This window comes from Canis lupus, chromosome 5 (assembly GCF_011100685.1).
Source record: "Canis lupus familiaris isolate Mischka breed German Shepherd chromosome 5, alternate assembly UU_Cfam_GSD_1.0, whole genome shotgun sequence".
Lineage (NCBI taxonomy): Eukaryota > Metazoa > Chordata > Mammalia > Carnivora > Canidae > Canis > Canis lupus.
In genome coordinates this window covers 38085661-38109906 of record NC_049226.1, presented here as the reverse complement: position 1 = coordinate 38109906, position 24246 = coordinate 38085661, and the positions used below count along the sequence as shown (strand labels likewise).

At 41.4% G+C, this 24246-nt stretch overlaps 1 protein-coding gene and 1 pseudogene across 1 annotated transcript in view; one reads left to right on the top strand and one right to left on the bottom strand.

Annotated features, from left to right (window-relative positions):
- COX10 (cytochrome c oxidase assembly factor heme A:farnesyltransferase COX10) overlaps positions 1 to 24246 on the bottom strand; it is a 127369-nt gene that overhangs the window by 89553 nt on the left and 13570 nt on the right. Inside the window, exon 4 of the mRNA XM_038536944.1 lies at positions 6903 to 7027. Within this exon, the coding sequence (XP_038392872.1) occupies positions 6903 to 7027 (125 nt within the window). The remainder of the gene's footprint in view (positions 1 to 6902; positions 7028 to 24246) is intronic.
- Positions 17194 to 17612, top strand: LOC608370 (annotated as a pseudogene).

Here is a 24246-nt window from a genome sequence, read left to right as displayed (position 1 = left end):
TCTCTTTCATTTCCTTTCATAAAAACTCTTCAACATTTGCAGAGACACTAGATCCTAGAGATAACATACCCTTATCAGCTTTACTTTCTAATTATAACCTACCTCGCAGATCTGAAAGTCTACTTATGTTTTGTGCCTTTCTTCTAATTTTCTCCAAAATAAAGTCCCCAAGAACATCAGCGGTTCTTAGAGCTAAGTCTAGGTTATGAATTCATTCATCATTTATTTGATCTTTCAAAAGAGACATGGGGGCAGGGGCAGGAATCCTATGAACCAGGACTTAAGCAGATGAGATAATGTAAAATGGTGAGATTACTTGGTATAGAGCAAGTGTGAAGTTAATTGTTAGCTGCAATTATTGTTATGATTAACACTTCTTTCTACTTTGCCCTGCTTCCACCATAAATGTTCCTTTATTCCGAACATGACTTCCTTAGGAACCTCACCCTCCTGGCCTGCTGTATGCTTGTGAGGAAGAGGTGCTAGATGTACAGGATAAGTAAGTCGTAATCGTTGGTGTGGAAGGTGAGAGTTCTCCAGGAAAGAGGTACAGATGAAGAACTACATGGTGGTAGCACAAGTGCCCATTAACCATGGTTAGAGAGTGATACCTTGAAAGTACTGTCACATGGAGGAAAAAACACTGAGCTTTCCCAGAGAGAACAATGAGCAACAGGATGCAGACTGACTCCATATGAGGAAGACATCTCTAATCATGGGGCGGCCCACCTAGTGAAGCAGCTGGCTTGGAAATTAGTGACAACTGTGGTAAGTAATATCTGCCAGGGGCACCGTAAGAATGAGAGAGATCCATCACAGAAGAAATCGTCAACGTCCTTGAACGACTTACTAACAGAGTAACGGTGGAGGAGAAGATTCTTAAAGCTCCACAGTTTGGCCTGGCAGTGGATCCTACCTGAGACCATGGAAATGGTGAAGGAGAGACAAGCCCGGGGCCTGACCTGCACTGAGGAAACACCTCACTTGTTCAGTCCGCACATGCGTGAGCAGAAAATCCAGAACCTGAGGCCAGATCTTTTGGTACGAAGGTACTTCTACCACACCTCATTTCAACCGAAGGACTGAGGACCCAGGTGGGTTATGAATAGAGCTCATATAATTTCCTGTCCAAACTAGAATAGTTGAGAGGGGGGATAGGGGGCATTATTAATAATTACACCAGGGACACAAGCATAAACCAGGCCATATGGCCACTCCAGTGATCAGTGGGTAGTTACAGGCAGAAAAATGTGAGCCAGAGAAGACCTGAGGTAGAGATTGGAGCCAGGACCTTGGGTAAAGACCTAAGAGTGAAATCAAAAGTAGAAATCATTAAAGCAGTGGTTCTCAATCAGGGGTGATCTGGGTCCCCAGGGAATGTCTGACAATGTCTGAAGATGTTTTCAGTTGTCACAACTAAGGGGTGTGTTGCTAACACCAGGTGGAGGGTAAAGACCAGGGATGCCAGGAGACACCCCACAAAACACAGGATAGCCCCTCACAACAAAGTCATCCAACCCATGAGGTCCAGAGGGCGAAGGCTGAGAATCCCTATATTAAAAATTAAAAGACATGCAGGCACAAACATATGAAACATGAAAATGTTCAGACCCTACATGACAGAGTTAATAATCTGATCTGCACGCATCTGAATGTAGTGGCAAACACAAATGGCCAATAAACATTAGACCCCCATCCCAAAACAAAAAACAACACTGCCTTCTAAGTAATCAAAACAACCTGAATTAAAAGGACACACCTAATGTTACCTACAACCTAGCACAGATTTCCTAACATGAAATGTCGGTGAGGAGCACTTCACATAGAAGCATAAAGTGATTTAAAACAAGCAAACACATGAACAAAACACATTCCAGGAAGGAATTTCTCTGCACTTACAACACATATCTTTTTTTATTTTAACTTTTTATTTTATATTTTATTTTTTTAAAGATTTATTTATGGAGAGAGAGAAGGTAGATAGAAGGAGGGGTAGAGAGGATCTTAAGCAGACTCTGCACCAAGTGCAGAGCCCAACACAGTGATCGATCTCACAACCCTGAGATCATGACTTAAGCCAAAATCAAGAATCAGACGCTTAACTGACTCAGCCACCCAAGCACCACTTAACATTTTAAAAACTACATATCTTTTAAAGCACAATTTTAGTAATTTATCTAAAGAAATAGCTAAGTACATGTTCAAGTATTTAGCTACAAGAATTTCAGCTCAGCATTATTTACCTAGGCAAAAGAGTAGTAATCCCTAAAATGACAAATAAGGAGAGACTGATTAAACAAATCACAATATACCTCTATACAATCATGTTACTTCAAATATTGACATGGAAAAACATTCATGATTATTTCATTTAAAGGAGAAAAAGTATACAAGCCATATGTATCATACATAAATCATTTCTGTGAGAAATTTATATGTGGAGTTGGTGTGTAAAAAAAAAAGCCTATAATAATATAAATCAAATTTTAACAAGTGAGTCTGTTTGGGTGGTGGGATAGATATAAGCACTACAAAGCCAGAGCTTTCCAGCTGTCCTCTGGTGTAACTCTAACACATAGAGCAGCACCTGGCACAAGAGAAACACAAAATAAAGAATATTATTGCTATTTTTGCTTAGTTATATTTTCTCACTGATTTGCAATGGAAACATTATTTGCATGACACATCTTTTTTAAATGTTACTTTTATTTTTTATTTTATTTTTTTAAGATTTTATTTATTTATTCAGGAGACAGAGAGAGAGAGAGAGAGAGAAAGAGAGACAGAGACAGAGACGCAGAGACACAGGCAGAGGGAGAAGCAGGCTCCATGCAGGGAGCCCGATGTGGGACTCCATCCTGGGACTGCAGGATCACGTCCTGTGAAGGCAGATGCTCAACTGTTGAGCCACCCAGGTGTCCCTTAAATGTTATTTTTAAAAAGAATAATTCAAAGGTGAAACAGGATGTTTTATAAAGAAATGGCAGTAATGTCACCTACCTCATGGGGCAGTAGGGCTTAAATAACCATTTCTGTAAATATGCTTCGTAAACTCTAAAACACTGTACGAATGTCATCAGTTAGTTCTTTTCTTAAGACCCTATATTCCAAAGTTAAATCAGCCTCATATATGCTTTGGCTGGTGGCTCTCACCTCATTCATGTCACATCCACTCACCTGCCCTCTAAAAACAGTTAGAGATGTGTGCAATATGGCTTCAAAAGCACAAAGCTGCAATGACAGAGCTCGGGCTGAGAAAGTGGGTACACCCCTCAGAATGAACGGCAGGTCACCCACAAAATGGGTCTTGTAGAAATGTATTTATTGACACGTACTCCTAACCTCTATTAAGAAAAATCATCTCTATGTAACATAAAATAATCCCCAATACAGTTTATTATAACAGTATGTACTATGTCAAATACTCAATTATGCTAACAATTTTCTGACAGTTCTTATCTTTTTCAATTTTGTAATTCATTCTTCTTGAATTGACTCAGCTTTTCACTTTGAGTTGCTTGTTTTTCAAGATTTGATCTGTCAAAGCCATCTATTACATTTTATCTTTCAGTTGCTAAATTTTATGGATGGCTTTTCATCCTTTGGAGGTATACCTGCTTTCAGGTCTCACTATGGTTTCCAATGAAGCATGCATCTATTTTATAAAACATGGATGTAATTCCCTCTTACATTTTAATGTTAGTGGTTTCTTATATACACATACATCTCTTTATGTGCCAGTCATTACTTCATAAATCAGAAGCTGAAGCTCATTTTCTCTCCCTAAAACAAATGTAGGAGCTATTTCCCAAAGCTTTATTTTTCCTACATTCACAGAGAGATCACAGAAGTAGGGTACAAAGAGGCAGCACTCAGAACTAAATTAATAACAGCTAAAAGAAGTATTTAAAAAATATGAAATGTTATTCAAATCCTTTAGTATATGTGGGCAGAAAGAAATTTTTTTCTCCCACAGAACTCTGTTAGAAGCTGAAAACTTTTATACATACCAACCACATATATGCATTCTTTAAGCTGGATGCCAGCTCCCTAAAAAAAACGGGAAGCTCTTGCTTTTCACCAACTATTTCTTTATCTACCCGCTATTCAAAACTCAGGTAAAGGTTTGTTGCCCAGTGCTCTTCATTCTGCTTACGTTAATTAAAGGTGGTAATGAAAATGTGCTCACACTCCTTTATTTTAATTTTATGAGGCTGCTTAGTAATACTAATTGAACTACAATCCTTCCAACAAAATTTAGAAAATATTGTAATTTGGGAAGCTTATTGATATACCATGATAACAGTGGAATTCAACGACGGTGGGCATTACAATGTTTAAGTAGTGTGATGTTTCCAAAGGAGACTGGAGCCCAGGTTGAGGGGAAGGAGGTGATATGATGAATACAAGAAAATGAAGAAATTAAGGGGTCACGTTATACAACACTGAAGAAGCCTGGCAGGGGGTAGGAGTGACCATGGAGGAGGATGTGAAGTGTTCCACAGGAAGAACGGGACAAGTGAGTGCAGAACGGGGCTAGGAAGCCAACCTAAGAAGGAAACGCTGACAGAAGGGGCAAACAACACAATTTGTCAGTTCCAGAAATAATCCCATCATACAGTTGGCTCCTTCTCAGACCCTAACTCACCCCCATAGCAAACATACTTTCTACAGAGAGATGCAACAAAGTAGCCAAATACATTTAAACTTTTGAAATTTAGGGACCCCTGGGTGGCTCAGTGGTTGAGTGTCTGCTTTCAGCTCAGGGAGTGATCCCGGGGTCCTGGGATTGAGTCCCGCATTGGGGTCCCCGCAGGGAGCCTGCTTCTCCCTCTGCCTGTGTCTCTGCCTCTCTCCCTGTGTCTCTCATTAATAAATAAATAACATCTTTAAAAAAATAAAGTAAAATAAACTTTTACAATTTCTAACACCTTGGTTTATGTTCTAGTTTCTAGAAGTTTTGGCCCAAATGTAGATCATTCCACGCTTTTTCTTTCCCTCAAGATATTTTCTTGCTATGTGTGACAGGCTTTTTTTCCACGACAAAATCCTAAATCACCTTTTAGGGAGGAGGATGGGAGGGGTATGGCAGCTCAGACTCAAGGCAACTCTGTATTATTTTTTATAACATATTGGGATTTCTGAACCATTTGATGCTTATTAGTTGTCCTTTTTCTAAATATCTACACTTTCATTTTAAATTGTATTCAAATCTATAGAATTTAAGCAGGAGACAGCAGTTAGTTAATAAATATCTCGAGGATAAATGCAGCTCTTCAACTGAAAAAAGGAGCCTCAAAACCAGAATGAGTTCCTGGCTTAATCTCATGACCTAGATTTGTAACTAAATAAAAGTAATAATTTTAAAAATATTTTGAGAAATAGACCCAAAATAGCAACAAAAATCCATTTTGCTTATATTGCGCTCTATTCAAAATTTCATTAAAAACATGTTCATTATAAAACCAGGATTCTTCTCTTAGCCAAGCCAATGAGGGAGGGGAGCAGAAGGAAAGAACAATCTGGAAGAGCTGTACTGTGGTTTACAAGATGGGACAATACCAGGATTAGCTGGGCCTCCGTATGAGACTGCTTGGACATTAAAAAGAGTAACAAAAATAAATTGTATTTGAAATAGATTGATCCCTCCTCCAAACAGCTGATAACACATTGTAAAAGCATAATGGTTTGAGGCATCACTGAATTAAAATTCCCATATTTCACTGCAAAAACTTATATACCCGCTCAGCCATGCTGTTTTCCTACCAGTAACCTGAATTCCTATTTTAAAACCATGCCAACTCCCTCGGGTGTTCTGGTGATAAAAACGACTTTCCTTAAGTTTTAGCCAAGACTTTTTCACTCTGGTATCTGATGTGGTGGCACATACCACAATCACGAGGCGGAGGGAAAGAACTACTTTTTTGAGACCTATTTTGATGTTTAAAATAATGGGGGGGTTGGGGAACAATGCATTAAAAATAATATGCTAATTAATTTTTAAATATATTCTGTGATTCCATACACCAAGTTTCCTGAATACTGAATTACTGTTTTTTTTAAAGCTGGATAAAATAATAATAATAATAATAATAATAATAATAATAATAAAATTATAAAAGACTTAAAAATAAAAAAGCTGGATATACTTCTTTAAAATACATTGTTGGGGTGCCTGGGTGGCATAGTCAGTTGAGCCTCTGACTCTTGGGTTTTGGCTCAGGTCATGATCTCAGGGTCCTGGGATCAAGCCCTGCATTGGGCTCCACGCTCAGCACAGAGTCTGCCTGGGGTTCTCTCTCTCCCTCTGTCCCTCCTCCCCCTCTAAAATAAAGAAATAAATTTAAAAAAAAAACAAAAGAAAGAAGATCATAAAATGATAAGCTCAGGGGAATATGTCTGAAATGGATGACAGCAGAAAGTCTGATGGCTCTGAAACACATCTGACCCAAGGACTCCTGGTCAGCTGAAGTAGAGAGTTGACTGCTCTCTCATGTGAAAACCATTCACTTCAAAACATGAGAGACATCAGCTCTGTTACCCAAGAGACCTCTATAGGATATGTAGTGTCACAAATTACTGGAGCCTCTCCATCTGTATGTGTGGTATAGGAAGTCATCATCTTCTTCTTCTTCTTTTTTTTTTTTTTAAGATTTTATTTATTTATCCATGAGAGACACGGAGAGAGGCAGAGACATAGGCAGAGGGAGAAGCAGGCTCCATGCAGGGAGCCTGATGTGGGACTCGAGCCCAGGTCTCTAGGATCACACCCTGGGCTGAAGGCGGCGCTAAACTGCTGAGCCGCCCTGGTGCCCTGGGAAGTCTTTTTGAAAAATGTGACAATACCACCACATAAGAAAAAGTAATAATACCATGATCAAGCTGAAAAGTGACTCACTGACCTGATTGATGGAGTTGGCAGCACAGGATGCAAGGCCTGTTCCCAGGGAAGTAAGCAGGAAACAGGGCCAGTCAAAAGGTCCTGGGGCCAATGCAAATCCAGCTGAAGTGGTGCTGACAACCAGAGCTGCAACACAGAAACAGAGCAGACGTCTCATCACCAACGCGCACTCCGGATGATAAAAGCCAAAAAGCAAACCAATCCATTTCATCAGTGTCACAAACTACAGGCTAATCCTTCCATTAAAAAGTTTAAAATTTTTTTTCTGATTATAAAAATTATATGTGTTCATTATTGTAAAATGCTAATTTTCCTTTAACTCCATTATACTCAAGAGTAAAAAAATCAATGTTCTAGATCCAATCATTCACTTAATCATTCAACAAACATTTACTGAATACCTAACCTGTGATCAGTACTATGTTGGACACCACGTGGTGTACAGGATAAAGGTATGTAAGAGCTCATTCCTGCTCTCAGAGATTTTATTGGACAGGGAGATGATAGGCATACGTTAATAACTATAACACAGGGGAGCATATTGCAAGTATCCCAATTCTGTGACAAGCTCCAGACAACCTGAGCAGAGGCTCACCTGTAAAAGAAGATGATGGTCCTGGGGTCCAGACTATGGTAGAGGATGACCAGAAGGAGATGATAATCCTATTGACACCAATAGGAACAAAGGGATGTGGCAAGGTGCAGAAGCAAAGCCATGTAATTCAAGCATCCACTGATCTAAGGCTGCTCCTTCCCTTAGGCCCTGGTCCTTCTTTCCTAGGGGTTTACAGCAGCTGAAAGGCCCAGAAATTGTACTGACACAGGACTGCAGAAATTCACTGGAAAAAGGATCACCAATGGTGGGCTGACTGAAGATGTCAAGAAGATGGCATTTAAGCTGGATCTTCAGGATGAGGGGAGAAGAATGGTAGGGGGGCAACATCACAAGTGGCTGGACAGTCCCAAGAATAGGCACAGGGCAAGAAAGACCAATGTCAAGAGTCTAAAGTAGTCTGATGCCAGAGGCTTCCTTGTCCCTCTTCCAAATGACATTTTATAAACAGTTCGTATCACTCTACTTAGATGGTCCCTTGACACTACAACCTGTAACTCGATCCTCGTACCTCTCTCTACCCACTCATTGTTCTCCATCAGGAAGGCCTCCTGCTCTTTAAGTAGGCCAAGCTTCCTTGCCTTTGGGTTCCTGTACTTTTGTGTCCCTTTCCCTTGCCTCCTTCCATATCCTTCAGATCTTGTCTCAAATATGACTTTTTTTTTTTTTTTTTGAGACAGAGCAGGTAAGCAGGGGATGGGGAGGAGTAAGAGGAAGGACAGTGGGAAAGGGAGAATCCCAAGCAGGCTCCACACTCAGCACCAAACCCAACAGGGCTTGATCTAATAACCCTGAGATCATGACCCAGCCAAAATCAAGAGTCGGATGCTCAACCAACTGAGCTACACAGGTACCCCTCAAATAGGAGAGACCCCCCATATTCATGGAATATGAAACCAGAGCTTGGGAAAGACAGTGGGGAGGCAGGAGAGGCACAAAGCTCTGGAGTCACTTGCCCAGAGACCACGGCTGAGCCCAAGGGAAGGGATGAGATAATCAATGAAGAGCAGTGGAAAGAAGCGTATAAAAAATGTCAGAACTTCAGGATGCCTGGGTGGCTCAATTGGGTTAAGTGACCAACTCTTGATTTCAGCTCAGGTCCTGATCTCAGGATCATGAGATCAAGCCCCGTGTCGGGCTCTATGCTCAGCATGGAGTCCACTTGAGTTTCTTTCCTTCTGACCCTTTCCTTGTTTCTGCTCATACTCTCTCTCTGTAATAAATAAAATCTTTTAAAAAAAAATGTCAGAACTTCACAGATGGGAGAAAAGGAAACAGTGTCAGACACAAAGAACCTTAGGAGACAAGAGCCAGGAGGACAGGTGTGGTGGAAAGGCCATAGGAAGCAGGACCAGAGGTACCACCATGGACATGAACAAGAAATGGTAGGGAAATTGACAGCTCCCCCTAATGATCACCAATTGGTTGACATGTCCTTCAATCTAGTTTTATCAGTAACATATAGAAACTCTTGTTATTTTACCACATGGACAAGCCCCTAATGTCTAGACTGGATACAGGCTTCCTGACATTTCCATATTTCTTTGTTTGGGCTCAATGTTAATGTATAAAGGTGACATGAGCACGTATACCGAGATGGTCACCCAAAACTAGAACATGTGCTTTGGCAATGAGGTCTCGCCTTTAACAACATTGTCCCCAAATGTGGTATGCATCCAAATATCCTGGGAGAAGATGTGCCTCCAGAACAGAGGGCAGAGGCACAGTGTTAAGTACACAGCAGAGCAAGTCCAGGAATGAGCACCCGGGTGTGGATAAAAGGTTACAAAAAGATAACCAAAGATTAGGAGCTGGGGGCAAACGGGAGAAAAGAGGCTGGCCCAGGCCAGGCCATAAAGCATGCACTGCTCCCTGCCTCCCTTCCTCTGTTCTGGGGGCCTGGCCTGCCCTGGCCCACGTCTGGTACAAGTGGGAGTGTAGCAATCTCACATAAGTCCAGAACAGCGAATAGCCACGTGGAGACTTACGCCCAGAAAAAAGTGCCACCATGACTCCAGGCTTGCATACAGTCACTGCAGGTACCAAGAGGACGTTTTACCCACATACAAAAGGGAAAGAACAGCTCCTCACTTAATGACCCATTGAGCCATGTATACCTGCGTACACAAATTAAGCACCTGTTTCAGACCAAACAAAACTCCTTTTAGAATATTTAGAGAATAGCTCCCTTCTGCGAGGAGGCTTTCTCATTCTTTATAGATACACACCATTAATCACAAAGCCCTGTGGATGGGCTGGTGTCCTACAATGAGTCATCTTGCTTTGAACAACTCGGGATCTCTCCAGAGGTCAGGTGCCTCCTTCCATATCACCACCATGAGTGGTGACAAGCCAGGAATGGAAGCAAAGTCTGTTAACATCTGGGCTACTTCTCAACTGAACCACCCAGGAAGATGCACAGGTTGATGGTGTCACTGGGAGAACTGGAAGGAAAAGAGGGGGCAGCCCCGGTGGCTCAGCAGTTTAGCACCGCTTTCAGCCCAGGGCGTGATCCTGGAGTCCCAGGATCGAGTCCCTCATCGGGCTCCCTGCATGGAGCCTGCTTCTCCTTCTGCCTGTGTCTCTGCCTGTCTCTCTCTCTGTGTCTTTCATGAATAAATAAATAAAATCTTAAAAAGAAAAAAAGGAAAAGAGACAGTGGGTTTTCCCTTTTCTCTCACAAAACAAACTAAGGAAACTGCTTCCCCCATGGAGTCAATCAGTTAAAAGAATTCCTTTTTTTTTTTTTTTTTTTTTAACAATTTACTTATTTATTTGAGGGAGAGAGCAGCAGGGCAGGGGCGGAGGGAGAGACTCCCAAGCAGACTCCCGGCTGAGTGTGGAGCCCAACATCAGGCTTGATCTCACGACCTTGAGATCATGACCTGAGCCAAAATCAAGAGTCAGATGCTTAACCAACTAAGGCCCCAGGTGCCCCTGAAATAATTCTTGTCTCTATGTTAAAGCCTTGAATCTTAAACCCAAAGCAGACTACTTGTAAACAACTATGGTAGTAAAAAGAACCTAGAAAGCCCACAGTAACTTTCTCAATATACAATCACTAAAGTCTAGAGTCCTCAAAATAACTGTAGCTACCTCTAAATATCGACATCAACAGTTTGTAGCATGTTTTATAGACAAATAAGAAAGAACAATTTCCACCTTCACAAGACAGAACCATAATCACTGAACTGTCAAAATAAAAGTACAGTAAGAAGTTCACTTTGTGGGATCCCTGGGTGGCGCAGCGGTTTGGCGCCTGCCTTTGGCCCAGGGCGCGATCCTGGAGACCCGGGATCGAATCCCACGTCGGGCTCCCGGTGCATGGAGCTTGCTTCTCCCTCTGCCTGTGTCTCTGCCTCTCTCTCTCTCTCTGTGACTATCATAAATAAATAAAAATTAAAAAAAAATATTAAAAAAAAAAAAAAAGAAGTTCACTTTGTTTAAAACCAGAAAGGGTGTGTGGCTACATGAAAGTTAAAGCAAAATTGTTAATCCAGAGGAGAAAGCATCCTGTTTTTCTTTTTACTTGCCTGAGTTTGAGTGAGTGATGAACGATACAGGATGTACATCAAACTTTGACTAAAGGGTCAACTCATAAGTTGAGAAGAGACAGAAAGTGGTTTGCAAAAAATTGACAATGGGAAAGAAAGAAAGGACTATGTTTTAGTAAAACCTAAGGATGACTCAATTTACAAAATGGAAAGACTGCCTAATTTAAAACTGTACAAATTGTAAATGGTCACGTACACTAAAAATTGATAGGGACTATTAGCAGCATTATTTATTATATAGGAGGAAATCTGCATTTTATAAGAAGTTTCTTAAAAAACATCAAAATCCAACAAAGAATGTATTTACACTTACTTCATCAAGGCAATTAATTTAAAGAAAGAGAAAGGCAGAAAGGATTGATAAACTATACAAGAAAAATTGACCAAAGCAATATTCTCATTATAGCACGGCCACAACTGTAATTAAACTTTTCATTGATTTCCTGGGATTCATTATGTGGAATCATTTTGCAACACCAGGATCTCATTAAAAGTGAGTGTAATATATTCTTTCATTAATAACACTTGAAATTATATTTTATTTGGTAATCTCATGTTCTGTCCCTTCACATGTAAACATAAAATCAATGCTGCCAACGAAGCATGACCCATCTGATAGAGGCCCAGGGGCACGGGACGGCAAGCCCGGGGATGACGTTGGAAGGAAGTCAAGAAGGAGTAATATGCCCACCCCGATGGGGCCTGACCCACCACCATTCCCACCCCCGGGTCCATGTCCAGCCAAGCATCTCCACACAAAGAGAGTTGGCAACAGTGAGGGAAGGTGCTTATGATATAGGCAGTCCTGACTATTAGGCCCAAGCTCAGCTCATTAGCAGCTTCACCAATCTCTTTGGAACCATAAGGTCTGTCCTTAAGACCAGCCAAGGTTGCCTTCTTCCACAGCTCATCATTGACAGGAGCCAACAAATTATGTTTTCTTGTCTGCCAGCCTTCTCCAGAAAGAAGTTCTCACTAATGCTCTGTGTAACATATATTTATTCTGGAATAGTCGCAAGTACACCTGCCCCCCTGGGCCTGAAGAAAGCAAAAGTCCCTGATGTCAACCGCCGAGGAGGGTCACATGGCAAGGAACTGGGGAGAGCCCGGAAGAGGAGCGCGATACAAGCCAGCAGCTGGAGAGAAAGGGGGACCTGGCAAAGAAATCTGCCAACAACCAGCAGGTCTGGAGGAAGACTCCCAGTGAGAATCAGAGCCTCAACGAATATGCGGATTTCAAGCTTGGTGAGACCCTAAGCAGAGGGTCCAGCCAGTGACCTACAGAAGCTGGGAGATGGTAACAGTGTGCTGTTTTAAACTGCTAAGTTGTGGGGACCTGTTTTGGAGGAAAAAGAACCACTAGCGCCTGCCATGATGAGGGTGATACGCAGGAATGGGCGGTCTGTCAACCACACAGAGAACTGATGGCACTGGAGAAAGATCTCCTCCGAGGACCAAGGAAAGGCCAGGGCAGTGTGCTGGGTAGGAGGTGGTGAGGGCCTGGGGAGGGCGCTGACAGTATACAAGCAGAGGTGTGGAGACGCAGTTTGAACGCTTTGGCACAGGCCTTCTGTACTGAACACACGTGTGGTTACGGCAAGGAGCTACCTTGAAGAATAATACAACCTTCGATTAAGGTCAAAGGGAACTTAGGGCCAACTCCTTCTGCCTCTATGTTGTGACTCCCAGTTACTTCCTTGTGGCTCTAGGGGAGTGATGAGAGAGTAGTCCTTTCACAAATGTGGACTAAAAATGATAATGATAAAAAACAAAACTTATATTACATTTGTGAAGCAAGGCAAGCAATGGTAGGTAATAATGTCTGGTTTTATATATGGAGACAGTCCTGCACAACTAATTTCTGTACTGATCCAAGAATGCTGGGACAACCTTTCAGAAGGATGCGATCCCCAAATCTGGGGACAGGAAGTTATTACCCCCATCTGTACAGAAAAGCTCCAGCTGTTGGGACCATTCTCTCTCAAGAGAGTCAATCTAGCTTCCTTGAAATAGCTCCACATAACCTCTCTCTTCTCGAGCAACACCAAAGCACCCCTCTCTCAGCACGATCCTTTAATCACGCAAACGCAACTATCCCACCATCTTGGTTTCCCCCAGCTAAGTGACCCTGGGGACCAACAACTCTTGACTTCCACACACCTGTCCATGCCACGTGACACTTTACAGAGACACACAAGTGTCTCGCTGTAACAGAAGCACTTAGCACAATGCCCGGCAGATAAGGGCTTACTGGCGGCACTCTTGGTGATTCTTGAAATGTGGTTTCTAGAATTCTGGGTGAACTATGTCTCTGGCCACTAAACTTAGACTTAACATTTTAAAGAGGTGCCTTAAAGGAACTTCAAGGGACAACAAAACCCTGCCTACAAACTCCTTCTGCCTCTATGTTGTGACTCCCAGTTACTTCCTTGTGGCTCTAGGGGAGTGATGAGAGAGTAGTCCTTTCACAAATGTGGACTAAAAATGATAATGATAAAAAACAAAACTTACATTACATTTGTGAAGCAAGGCAAGCAATGGTAGATAATAATGTCTGGTTTTATATATGGAGACAGTCCTGCACAAATCAATGGTAGTGAACTCAAGCCAGGGTCTAATCAAGAGAATCATACAGTTTATGCACAATATTTGGCTCTCTGCTTTACGGGATATTCTTTGACAAATGCAAAAAAAAAAAACAAAGACAGAAAGAAAAACTTTTTTTTTAAAGGCTCAATACTTTGAGAACTACTGGTCTCTGAGCATAAGCATAATGAAGGCACTTTATTTCTCCAGATCATCAGTTAAAAATAACTACAAGGATTATATTAGAAAACTTGTCAACTACACCCTGATTTTAACTCTATCTTTTAAAATCCTTTATTTTTTTTTTAAGCATGAGCTCCTAAAGAATTAGGTGAAAAACAAAATTCCAATAAATCAATTTGGGTAATTATCAACTCTGGTAAAAATATCTAGTCAAAAGATTAAAACCCCTGGCTAAATGAGAGTTTGAGATTCTCTATAGATTTCAAATTATCCTTGTGATCTATTATATCTCATTATCCCTGAGAGCAGATACTGTGCAACGCTGGAATCCAAATCCTACAAATGTGAGATGTATTCTCTTTAAAGCTCTTGCACATACAAAGCTGACAGGGAACAGGCAGTTAATGAACCTGTATGTGGTTTTGCTTATGTGTGTGTCCAAGTGATGTTATCAGTTTTGTTAGCTGATCTCAAGGTTTAAAACAATAGAACTTAATTAAGAGGCAGGAATTAAGTCCTTTCTGATTTTAAAATGAGCATATAGTTTTTACTTAATAGCTGTATTTAAGATTTCCTCCTCTCTCTTCATTTCTTTTAACAGCTTAAGCTTCAAATGGTTCAATTTCCAATTTAAGTGAATTTTTTTAGGCTTCCTGGCTTGGCAGCGGCCTGGGAACCTCTTGACACAGTCCTCTTACCAACACACATATCAAAGAAGGTGGTAATTCTTCTGCTTACTGCTAAATTGAGATGAAAAGTCAGCTGATGAGAGACAAGGTATTTTTTTCCTCAGCCACATTAAAGGGTATCAATCAGGGGCAACTGATTATAAACCATACCACTTCTGGTTAAAAGATAAGACTTTTTATAGAGATTTTTAATAACACAGCTGCCAAATTAAGAACTTATGGGCCGGGCCTTCCTGTTTCCCTGTCTTTTTTTTTTCATATACTTAATGACCAAAGCCAGTCCAAAAAAATTCTAGGACCAAATTAAAACTCATACTTCAAATTGATTGAGCAATACTGTTACCAAAATGAAACATTTAAGTATGATCCCCAAGGCAATTCACCAGGAAGCATTTGGTTTGCATTTATAGTTAGCATTCAGAAAAGGGAAATGAAATATCTATCACGTCTGCTCAAGTAAATACATAAATAAAACCTGTTTATATCTAAGTTAATAATGCAACACTGAATGAGATCCTAAGATTGTTCTTTCGATTAGTTTTTCCTTGAACCATCTAAGCTTTTCTACTTTGTCATCCTATTTTTAGGGTTTTTTTCCCTTTTCAATAAATAAATATTTCTTCTTAATATACTTAATAAACAACACTTAACAACCTATGTAATTAACTAGAAAACTTTTCAATAAAACTGATGCACATTAAGCTTTTAAGAAGTGGAAATTTGTCTTTTGAAAAACGAATCTGGGGATGCCTGGGTGGCTCAGCAACTGAGTGTCTACCTTTGGCTTAGGTCGTAATCCTGGGGTCTTGGGATCGAGTCCCACATCGGGCTCCCCACAGGGAGCCCGCTTCTCCCTCTGCCTCTGTCTCTGCCTCTCTTTCTCTGTGTCTCTCATGAACAAGTAAATAAAATCTTTAAAAATAAAATAAAATAAAGAACTAAGATTAAGTGTTCATTTAAAGTATCATTTTGATTTTGAGAGTATTTCATGTTTATCTACATTTGAGTATTTTTTGCTATACATATAACAGGTCAATAAAATGTGACTGCTCACTTTTTCTTTGTATCTGGACCTAAAATGCATATATGTCTATAAATGCATCGTGTTCTTTTGCATGGAAAATTTTTGTTTGCTCCTAGTGATTATGCGATAATGTCAGCTATGTCATTATTCTGGGCGTTCAAGACAACTTTCCAGCATGAAGAATCGTTTAGAAATACTTTTAAGATAATCAACATATGGAAGAATTCTCTTAATGAGGCTGCTGTCCATTTACGTGAAACTGACAATCAATAATCATTTGCCAACTCTAATAGATGACTCATTGATAATCTTTACAGTCACTACTTATCTGAAAAGAAAAAAAAAAAAAAGGTCTTTTAGCTGAGGACTAGATAAAAGTGTGAAATCAAAAGTCCTCGAGAGCTCCTCTCAGCTTCCAAAGGGGTACAGCTTTCACAAGTTCCTTGGACTTTCTGGGTAACACAGTAGAGTGATCTTCCATCCCCATAGTTATGCTGAGTACCAAATAAGGTAACAGGTTAAATACTTCAGTATAGCATGACAACAGGTGAAAGCGACATTGTCAAAAGCAGGCACAGGACACTGCACAGCAGCCTGACGTCACGTGGTTCAGGTACAACAGTTACCAATCCCCAAGAAGTATTCAACTACAACAGAATAAAATAACCAACTGTCACTAAAAGGCTAAACTGTTCAAAATTCTGCAGATGATGGTGCAGAGTTCATCATACTTCTCCCCCTCCCCTTCCCCTGTTTCTTGAGCATCTGTTATGTGCAAGGCAGGAGCTATGCTGGGAGGGGGGATTATAACAGTGAACAATGCAGATGCACATGTGCCCCTGCCCTCTGGTGCTCACACACCGCAGAACATTCAGACAGGCCAACAGGCTTTACCACATGCTGTGTTGTTAGTGTTTCAAGGGTGAAGTCAAGGACTCTGTGAAGAATACAGACAGGCTCCTCTGTATTCTAGAAGGCTTCCCGATGGATGGCAGAGTTGAAAGCAGAAGGGTTAAGTAGGAGTTTGCCTGGTGAGGTTATAAGTGTTGGACGAGAAGGAAGAACAAGCAAAAAAGCCACAGGGTGAGAAAATGCTCTCGATAAACATTCATTCCCTACCTCCGGACAAAAAAATAAAAATTACATATTCACTCCCTATCTACGGAGATTAAAAAAAAAATCACGAAGTGTAAATATCGATAAAAATGTGCCCTTGTGGGGCGCCTAAGTGGCTCAGTGGGTTAGGCATCTGCCTTCGGCTCAGGTCATGATCTCAGGGTCCTGGAAATGTGCCCTTGTGGGGCGCCTACGTGGCTCAGTGGGTTAGGCATCTGCCTTCGGCTCAGGTCATGATCTCAGGGTCCTGGGATCGAGTCTCACATCAGGCTCCCTGCTCAGTGGGAGTCTGCTTCTCCCTCTCCCTCTGCCCTAAAAAGAAAGATCACTCTCTCTTTCTTTCTAAAATAAATAAATAAAAACTAAAAAAAAAAAAAAATTTAAAAATAAAATAAAATACAGATTACCAGGCCCCACCCCAGACCCAGACTGAAGTTTATGGAGAGGAGGCCCAGAAATCTGTTATAACAAGTACCCCAGCTGCAGGGAAGAGCTTTGCATTGTTGGAACTCTTTCCTTTCTCCCTCCTGGCCATTTTGGCGGTTGCTGTTGGTTGAGGCCGTCCCGCATCTAAGGCAGGAAGATGGTGGCCACAAAGAAGACGAAAAAGTCGCTGGAGTCGATCAACTCTAGGCTCCAACTGGTTATGAAAAGTGGAAAGTACGTGCTGGGGTACAAGCAGACCCTGAAAATGATCAGACACGGCAAAGCGAAACTGGTCATCCTGGCCAACAACTGCCCGGCTTTGAGGAAATCTGAAATAGAATACTACGCCATGTTGGCCCAAACTGGTGTCCATCACTACAGTGGCAATAATATTGAATTGGGCACAGCATGTGGGAAATACCACAGAGTATGCACACTGGCTATCATCGATCCAGGTGACTCTGATATCATTAGAAGCATGCCAGAACAGACTGGTGAAAAGTAAATCACGCAAAATTTTTCTTTAATAAAACTGGCCAGAGCTTGTTTTAAAGACAAAAAAAAAAAAACCCAAGTACTCCAAGTATCTCGATGGCAAATGAAGTTTTAGAAGCACTATAGATAGGGAGGTTCTCTAGGCTAAAGGTGGACTTGGGGGTGAAGAAAACAGAGCCAGGTGTCAAAGCCCTCAGTGACTGTGGGAGCACAACCAAAAGTTAAGAGAAGCAAACCACATGGCACCACGTGACTCATTTCCTCGTGAAGGCTCCAGTTTCACCATCAACCTCCACTCTTCCAAGGTAGATGTATATGTGCACTCACTGGCTCTCCCCTGTTGCACCTATCCTGACAACTTCCCAGAGCAAACAAGTCTCCAAACGTGCATGCGATTATCAAGATGATACGGAAAAACTGCTGACACATTGGTGAACATCCACAACCACTACTGGGAAAGTAAACGTCATGTTGGCCAACCAGCCTTCATTTAAATACTCTACAAAGGAAGTGTACATGTGTAGTGGGGTCCCAGGATGGCCTACAAGGCGGTGTTTTGTTTTCTTCGGGAAACTGGGCAGTGGAGAGGCAGGCAGCCCCACGTCCTCTTCCTGGAAGGGGATGCACTGTGTAATGAGACAGCCCAGTGGGTGCTAGGGGGACTCAGGCCACTCGGCTACTGACAGTTGACTGGGCTGGATTTTAGATGCTTCACTTCCAAAATGACAGAAGTAAGAATTGTGCCAGATTTTACAACCTCCCTTGTAGCTGCAGGTGGCCAATCTGAACAGTACTAGGCTAGGGAGACCTAAGGGGAAGTCCCAATCAAGAGCTTTTCTTCCCAAATAAAAAGGCAAAGTCTTGTAAGTCTTGTCTGCCTTTCCACACTGTCCCCCTTCTTCATTGTTTTGGCCTGGGGGACAGCTTGATGACAGAGGGGTGGCACTCATGCTTGGTCTTGAGAACAAAAGCCACAAGCAAATAACGGCAGCAAAAAGGGAGGAGCCAGGTATTCTGACAACCTCCTTTAGCACTATCTCTATCTAGACTCCTAATTTTTGCCTTTAAACAAGAGAAAAATAAACCCTTTATTTAAGTCACTGTTCTTCAAGTTTTCAGCTGAGCCCATTCTCTACCTTGTTTATTTTTTTCCTCTCTCTTCTTTAAATTTTTCAATATTTTTAAACAGATTTTATTTATTTGAGAGAGAAAGCACAAGAGATGGGCGAGAGGGAGAAGATAACTCTCCACTGAGCAGGGAGCCCACCTCTGGGCTCAATCCCTGAACCCTGAGATCATGACCTGAGCATTAATCAAGAACTAGATGCTCAACCCACTGATGCACCCAGTTGCTCCAAATTTGTCATTTTTTTTTTAGAATGATTATTATCCTCATGAAATTTATCTTTATGTTCCTCTGGCACCTTATACTTACAATCAATTTAGTTAACACTGACCTGACTTAAACAATTAAATCATCAGAAAACAAAATAGCCTAAATACATATAGTTTTCATCTAGCTTAGAACATTGGCTAAGGCCCACCCATACCAGAAATCAACTGAAATTAAGGAATAAAACTAAAAACCAGAGAAAAGGCTTCATCAGCAATAAATCAGGCAGAGAGGATATATTAAAACCCTTAAGAAATATTTGCTAAATATAGGACAAAGGAAACTCAATTGAAGACGGTTGCTGAAGTTGCTGAGAGAGATGACTTATTACTTTCAGTATTTGGCAAAAAATTAGAGCACCTAAATACCAACTAATAAGGAAATAGAAAAATATGGGAAGTGAAGGCTATGTGACAGTAACCATTATTTCTTCCTAACATGCAGAAGTAGGAAGCAAGGGGCAGAGGCCAGTGTGGACCATGGGCAGGCTGCGCCCACTCTGTAAAGTCCTTTCCCCATCCCAGCAGGAGTATTTACAGAGGCAGCCACATCACAGCTGGAGGCAAAGTGGTCACACCAAAAAGAAAGCAGGGCCTTGCTTTGACATATGTCTCACTGAAACAGAAACAGTGCAGAAACAGGCTAGCACGTCTAATCCAGCGTAGCACGATACCCACTAACACTATGCCCTGGTGTGGGGGGTATTCTTCAGCTCAGCAGGCAACAGTGCCCAGAGAAAAGGCTGGGCACAGCTGAGAGAAGAGGCAGATGACACTAAAACACAGACTTGATGTGATTTCAAAAACCTTTGGAAATATCTTTCGGAGAAAAACTTCCCTTGTGGGTAGCCAGCTCCCTCTGCATCTCCTTAGGCCACAGGACCTTTACACCAATATTGTAAATCAATAACCTCCATCCTCCCACTTAAAATGCAAGAAAAGTCCAACAATGCCAGGTGAAAGTGTTAGGTGATGAAGAAAAAACCCAACCATAATTTCATTCAATCAATCCAGCAGGAACACCTACTATAGGCCAGACATTGCTCTAGGGAAGGAGGGTGGAACAGTGCAAAAGGACAAAAATGCCTATTGTCCTGGCCTTGACATTCTTTGGGGTGTGTGACTACTGTCTGGAATAGCCGTCTTCACTCAGGAACAGATTAAGATGAAGAGGTAAAATGGGCCAAATGGAAGCTTTGAAAAAAGGATTCTTCAATAAAAGAAAATAGTATGGAAGAAAAAGAAGTTCAATATATGTCTAAAGAAGATGTACCGCAAACAAGCAGACTATGAGCTCCCCATAGAATTCTGACCCAGGAGTGGGGCCTGTGCCAGGAGCCCTTACCCCACTCCACCCCAGATACTTGGAAGGGCAATCTGTTGTGGCCTAACAGCAACCCCATGAATAGCAGGGGGATGAGTAGACGAAGCAGAAAAAACCCAACCCCACGAAACAGAGTAAGTGGGCTAAGGAAAGGACACAGAAACAGAAATTGCCATGGCAAAATGTTAGAGAAGTCGGGAGCGGTGATAAAAAGCAGACAGCATCAAATCAAATCAGTGTTGTACATAACACACCTCATGGGATCCTTCTGAATACAGCAGAAACTCCAGTGAGGAAAGCGAGTAGGGGTAAGAGAATAAAGCAGAAATTACACCAGAGGATGAAATAACTGCTATAAATATGAAAACGAAGACAAGCTGATCATCACTTGATTGCCTTCCTGAAAAACTTAAGAATCAACTGAAAATACTTTTTCCACTATTTCAAAATCAGTAAGAATATATAGTCCATTTGAGGAACACCATAAAACTTGAGAGACGTAAAAGATTTGGATCAACGAAGATGATGTAATACCGTAAAGATCCCAATCATCCCCAAATTAATCTGTAAACATGTGGAAATTCCAAAATACTAACAGAATTTTTGAGGGGCTAAGGGGGAAATGAGGTTTGTTCAGGGATGGAATTTCACAAATTCTTAAATGTGTGAGTATGACATTCAACCTCAGTTAATGACTTATTAAATACTGGGTATCTCCACCTTATACCATTGGCTGAAATATACTTCCTGTAAGGAAAACATTTAAATGAAAAACATAAAATCATAAAACGAAAAACACAGATTGTAAACACTCCGGTGCCATCTTTTCACACATCAAATAGGTAGAGTTATTTTTAAAAGGGTATTATTATCTAGCATTCCCTGGAGAAGGTACAGAATGTTGGTTAATCTGCTAACAGCACAAACTGGTGGAACTTTTCTCAAGAGAAATTTGTCAGAAAACTAAAAACTTCCAGAGTCTGCATAGTCTTTGACCCAGCAAGGCCCCTGCGGGTACTCACCTGAGGGAAATTATCACAGATGTGGCACTGAAGACGTTCAGTACAGCACACCATTTATAATAATAAAAAAATGAAAACAATCTGAAGGGAAAAGATGGTAAATAAATTATGACACAGCTATGCAACAGCATGCTACCTACCCATTAAAAGCAAAAGCATCTGGGACATCTTGGTGGCTCAGTAGCTGAGCATCCGCCTTCAGCTCAGGTCATGATCCCAGGGTCCTGGGATCGAGTCCTACATGGAGTTCCCCGCAGGGAGCCTGCTTCTCCCTCTGCCTGTGTCTCTGCCTCTCTGTGTATCTTTGTTTTTATTTATTAATGAATTAATAAAAATAAAGATACTATTTTAACATTTAATAAGCTAATCATTATTAAGGCACTTATTTCAAAATATAAATGAAAAGTCAGGAAATTTTTATTCTACTCAATCAATATAAAGATTCCTTATACTGTATCTGAGGGCCGAAGACTGCTGTAAGTTGACTTTTAAAAACTATATATGCAATCTCTATTCTCTATTCTTGTGGGTTTTTCTTTTAATACAAAGTATTCTAGGCTATAGAGGGGAAAAAATCTATACACTGATAGACTGTTATCAGTCCTGTCAACAGCATAATCTACTGGTTCTAACAATCTATTTTCATGTTCTGGTCTCAGAAAGTATGTTGTAGCTTTTCAGCACAAATGTTACTCAGGAAAAAAAAAAAAAAAAAAGCCACCCTGCTTTTTATTGACCTATATTAAGTATAAACTCAGTTGAGTCACCAAAGCCTCTTAGGATCCTTACCCAAATAAAATTTCTCCAACCCAGTGTGGTCCTTGCAACAAACTCCAAAAACATATTGTAAATAGCTCAGTTGGCAAGAAAAACTCAAGGGAGACATATTATTACTTCTTTAAAAATTTAGCCCTACTTCCTTTCACAGGAAAAAAAAAAAAAAAAAACCTTAAATGGTATAGCACCAGCAAACATTTGGCTCAGCTCCTGGCATGCATGTCAAGACATCCGTCCACTGCTACCCTGCTAGTCTACAAATGAAATAGGAGTATGATCACTGTATGTCCCTTCACTTATTCTATAGTTAATTATCCTTGGTATATTACAGCCATAAACAAAGGAGCAAAGAAAGACTAGTTCTATAAAAGTGATCGCTGACTCTCAGATATTTCTGCCTTGGCTATCATTAGCTATAAATGAATTGCCCAAGATGTTAAGAGCCCGAAAGAAATCAATTGATAGATACCAGAGATTTTCTTAAAGAAAAAAAATCCCGCTGACTCTAAGACATGTGTGAATTCAAGTAATAAACTAAATAGGAAGGTAAAAGGTCAAATAAGGGGGTAGGGGGGTCACCCAAAGGGTGCTGCCTCTTTAAATGGAATAAGCAGAAGGAAATGGCTTTAATTCAATTAGCTCATCCAGAAACCTGGGGGCATGGAATATATGAAATGATACTAGAGGAAATTTACTGCCCTGGGACTCCTCCATCTGCGGTTGCAGGGGAGGCTGCTGCTCCCCTTTACACCTCTGCGCATCTTGCTTTTGCATACATCTCTTGTGTGGTCCAGACCCTGCCCAGCTGGCTTTTCCTGCTGCCAGCGGTAGTGAGGGCTGCTCTGGCTCTCACTAGGTGAGTGCTCCCCACATCCAGCCAGACCACTGGGTCTGGGACCGGCACTCTTCCTGCACAACACCTACTTCACTTGCTTGAGGGGTGGTCCAGGACCACCTGCATCAGATCATCTGGCATGCTTGTCAAAAATGCAGATCTCAGGGTCCTATCCCAGGCCGCCAGGATCTGAATCCCTGAGGACGGCAGCCAGGAAGTGTCATTGTAACATGTGTGCCGTGCATGCTCATTAGCACATTGACATGTGGGAGCCGATGAGTCAATGCACACTCTATACAACACATTACAAACTATTACATGAGCGGTTCAATCATTGCTTTGGATTTCAGTCACCATGTTTTAATTGTCAAGCCCCGCAGCTGGAATGCTTGTTCAGATATACAACACCGTGAGGTACATAAAAGGAAAAGCATGACAACAATGGCCAATATGAAGGAAGGAAGGAAGACGTGGCCTCCCACCAAAAAAAAATGGACCCTAAACCAATGATCATACTTTCCTGTCTGTTCCCAAAGAAGTAAGCACTCTGAAAATAAACTTTAAGGAATTATTTTAAATTAATCATTTCAAGTACTTCATTTAAGAATTTTAAGAGAAAACACTGACACTTCTTTCCTGATTTAGCAATACTGACTTCCTTTTAGCCAAATAAAAGAACTCCTTCTGGCCAGCCATCTCGTAGACCTCTGACGTTTAAGTGTTGATCACCTCCTTGGGGCGCTGGGCTGACTCAGCTGAGAGAACATAGGACTTGTGATCAAACCCTCTGTTGGGAGTGGAGACTACTTAAAAAAAAAAAAAGTGTTGATACTTCCTTCATGAAGGGTGTCTTCTCCTTTGGCTTCTGTAACTCAGCCCTTTCCTGCTGCCCTTCCTCTGATCATTTAGTTCCTTGCAAGCTCTGTTACACGCTCTACCCAATCCTGAAAAGGGGATGCACCCCAAATGTCTTGGGCCTTCTGCTCTGGGTACTCTACACGCCGACCACTGACAACTTTGTTCACTACCATGGCTTCATGGCCAGCTCCACACTGAAAACCCTCAACCTTACAGCCCAACGTTCTAAGTTCCTGTCCATGGCCAACTGCCCACTGAACCTCTCCACCCAGCAACTCCAAATTCACAAGTCCAAAACTGAACTCATCATCTTCCCCCCATGCTTGTTTCTTCCTTCAGATGTTCACTCCGACCTCACACTACCATTTACCCATACAGAATGCTGGAAGTTCTTCCAGAGTAGGGACGGCACTCTCAAACTCAAATGCTTGTGGCAGCACCTAGGTAACAA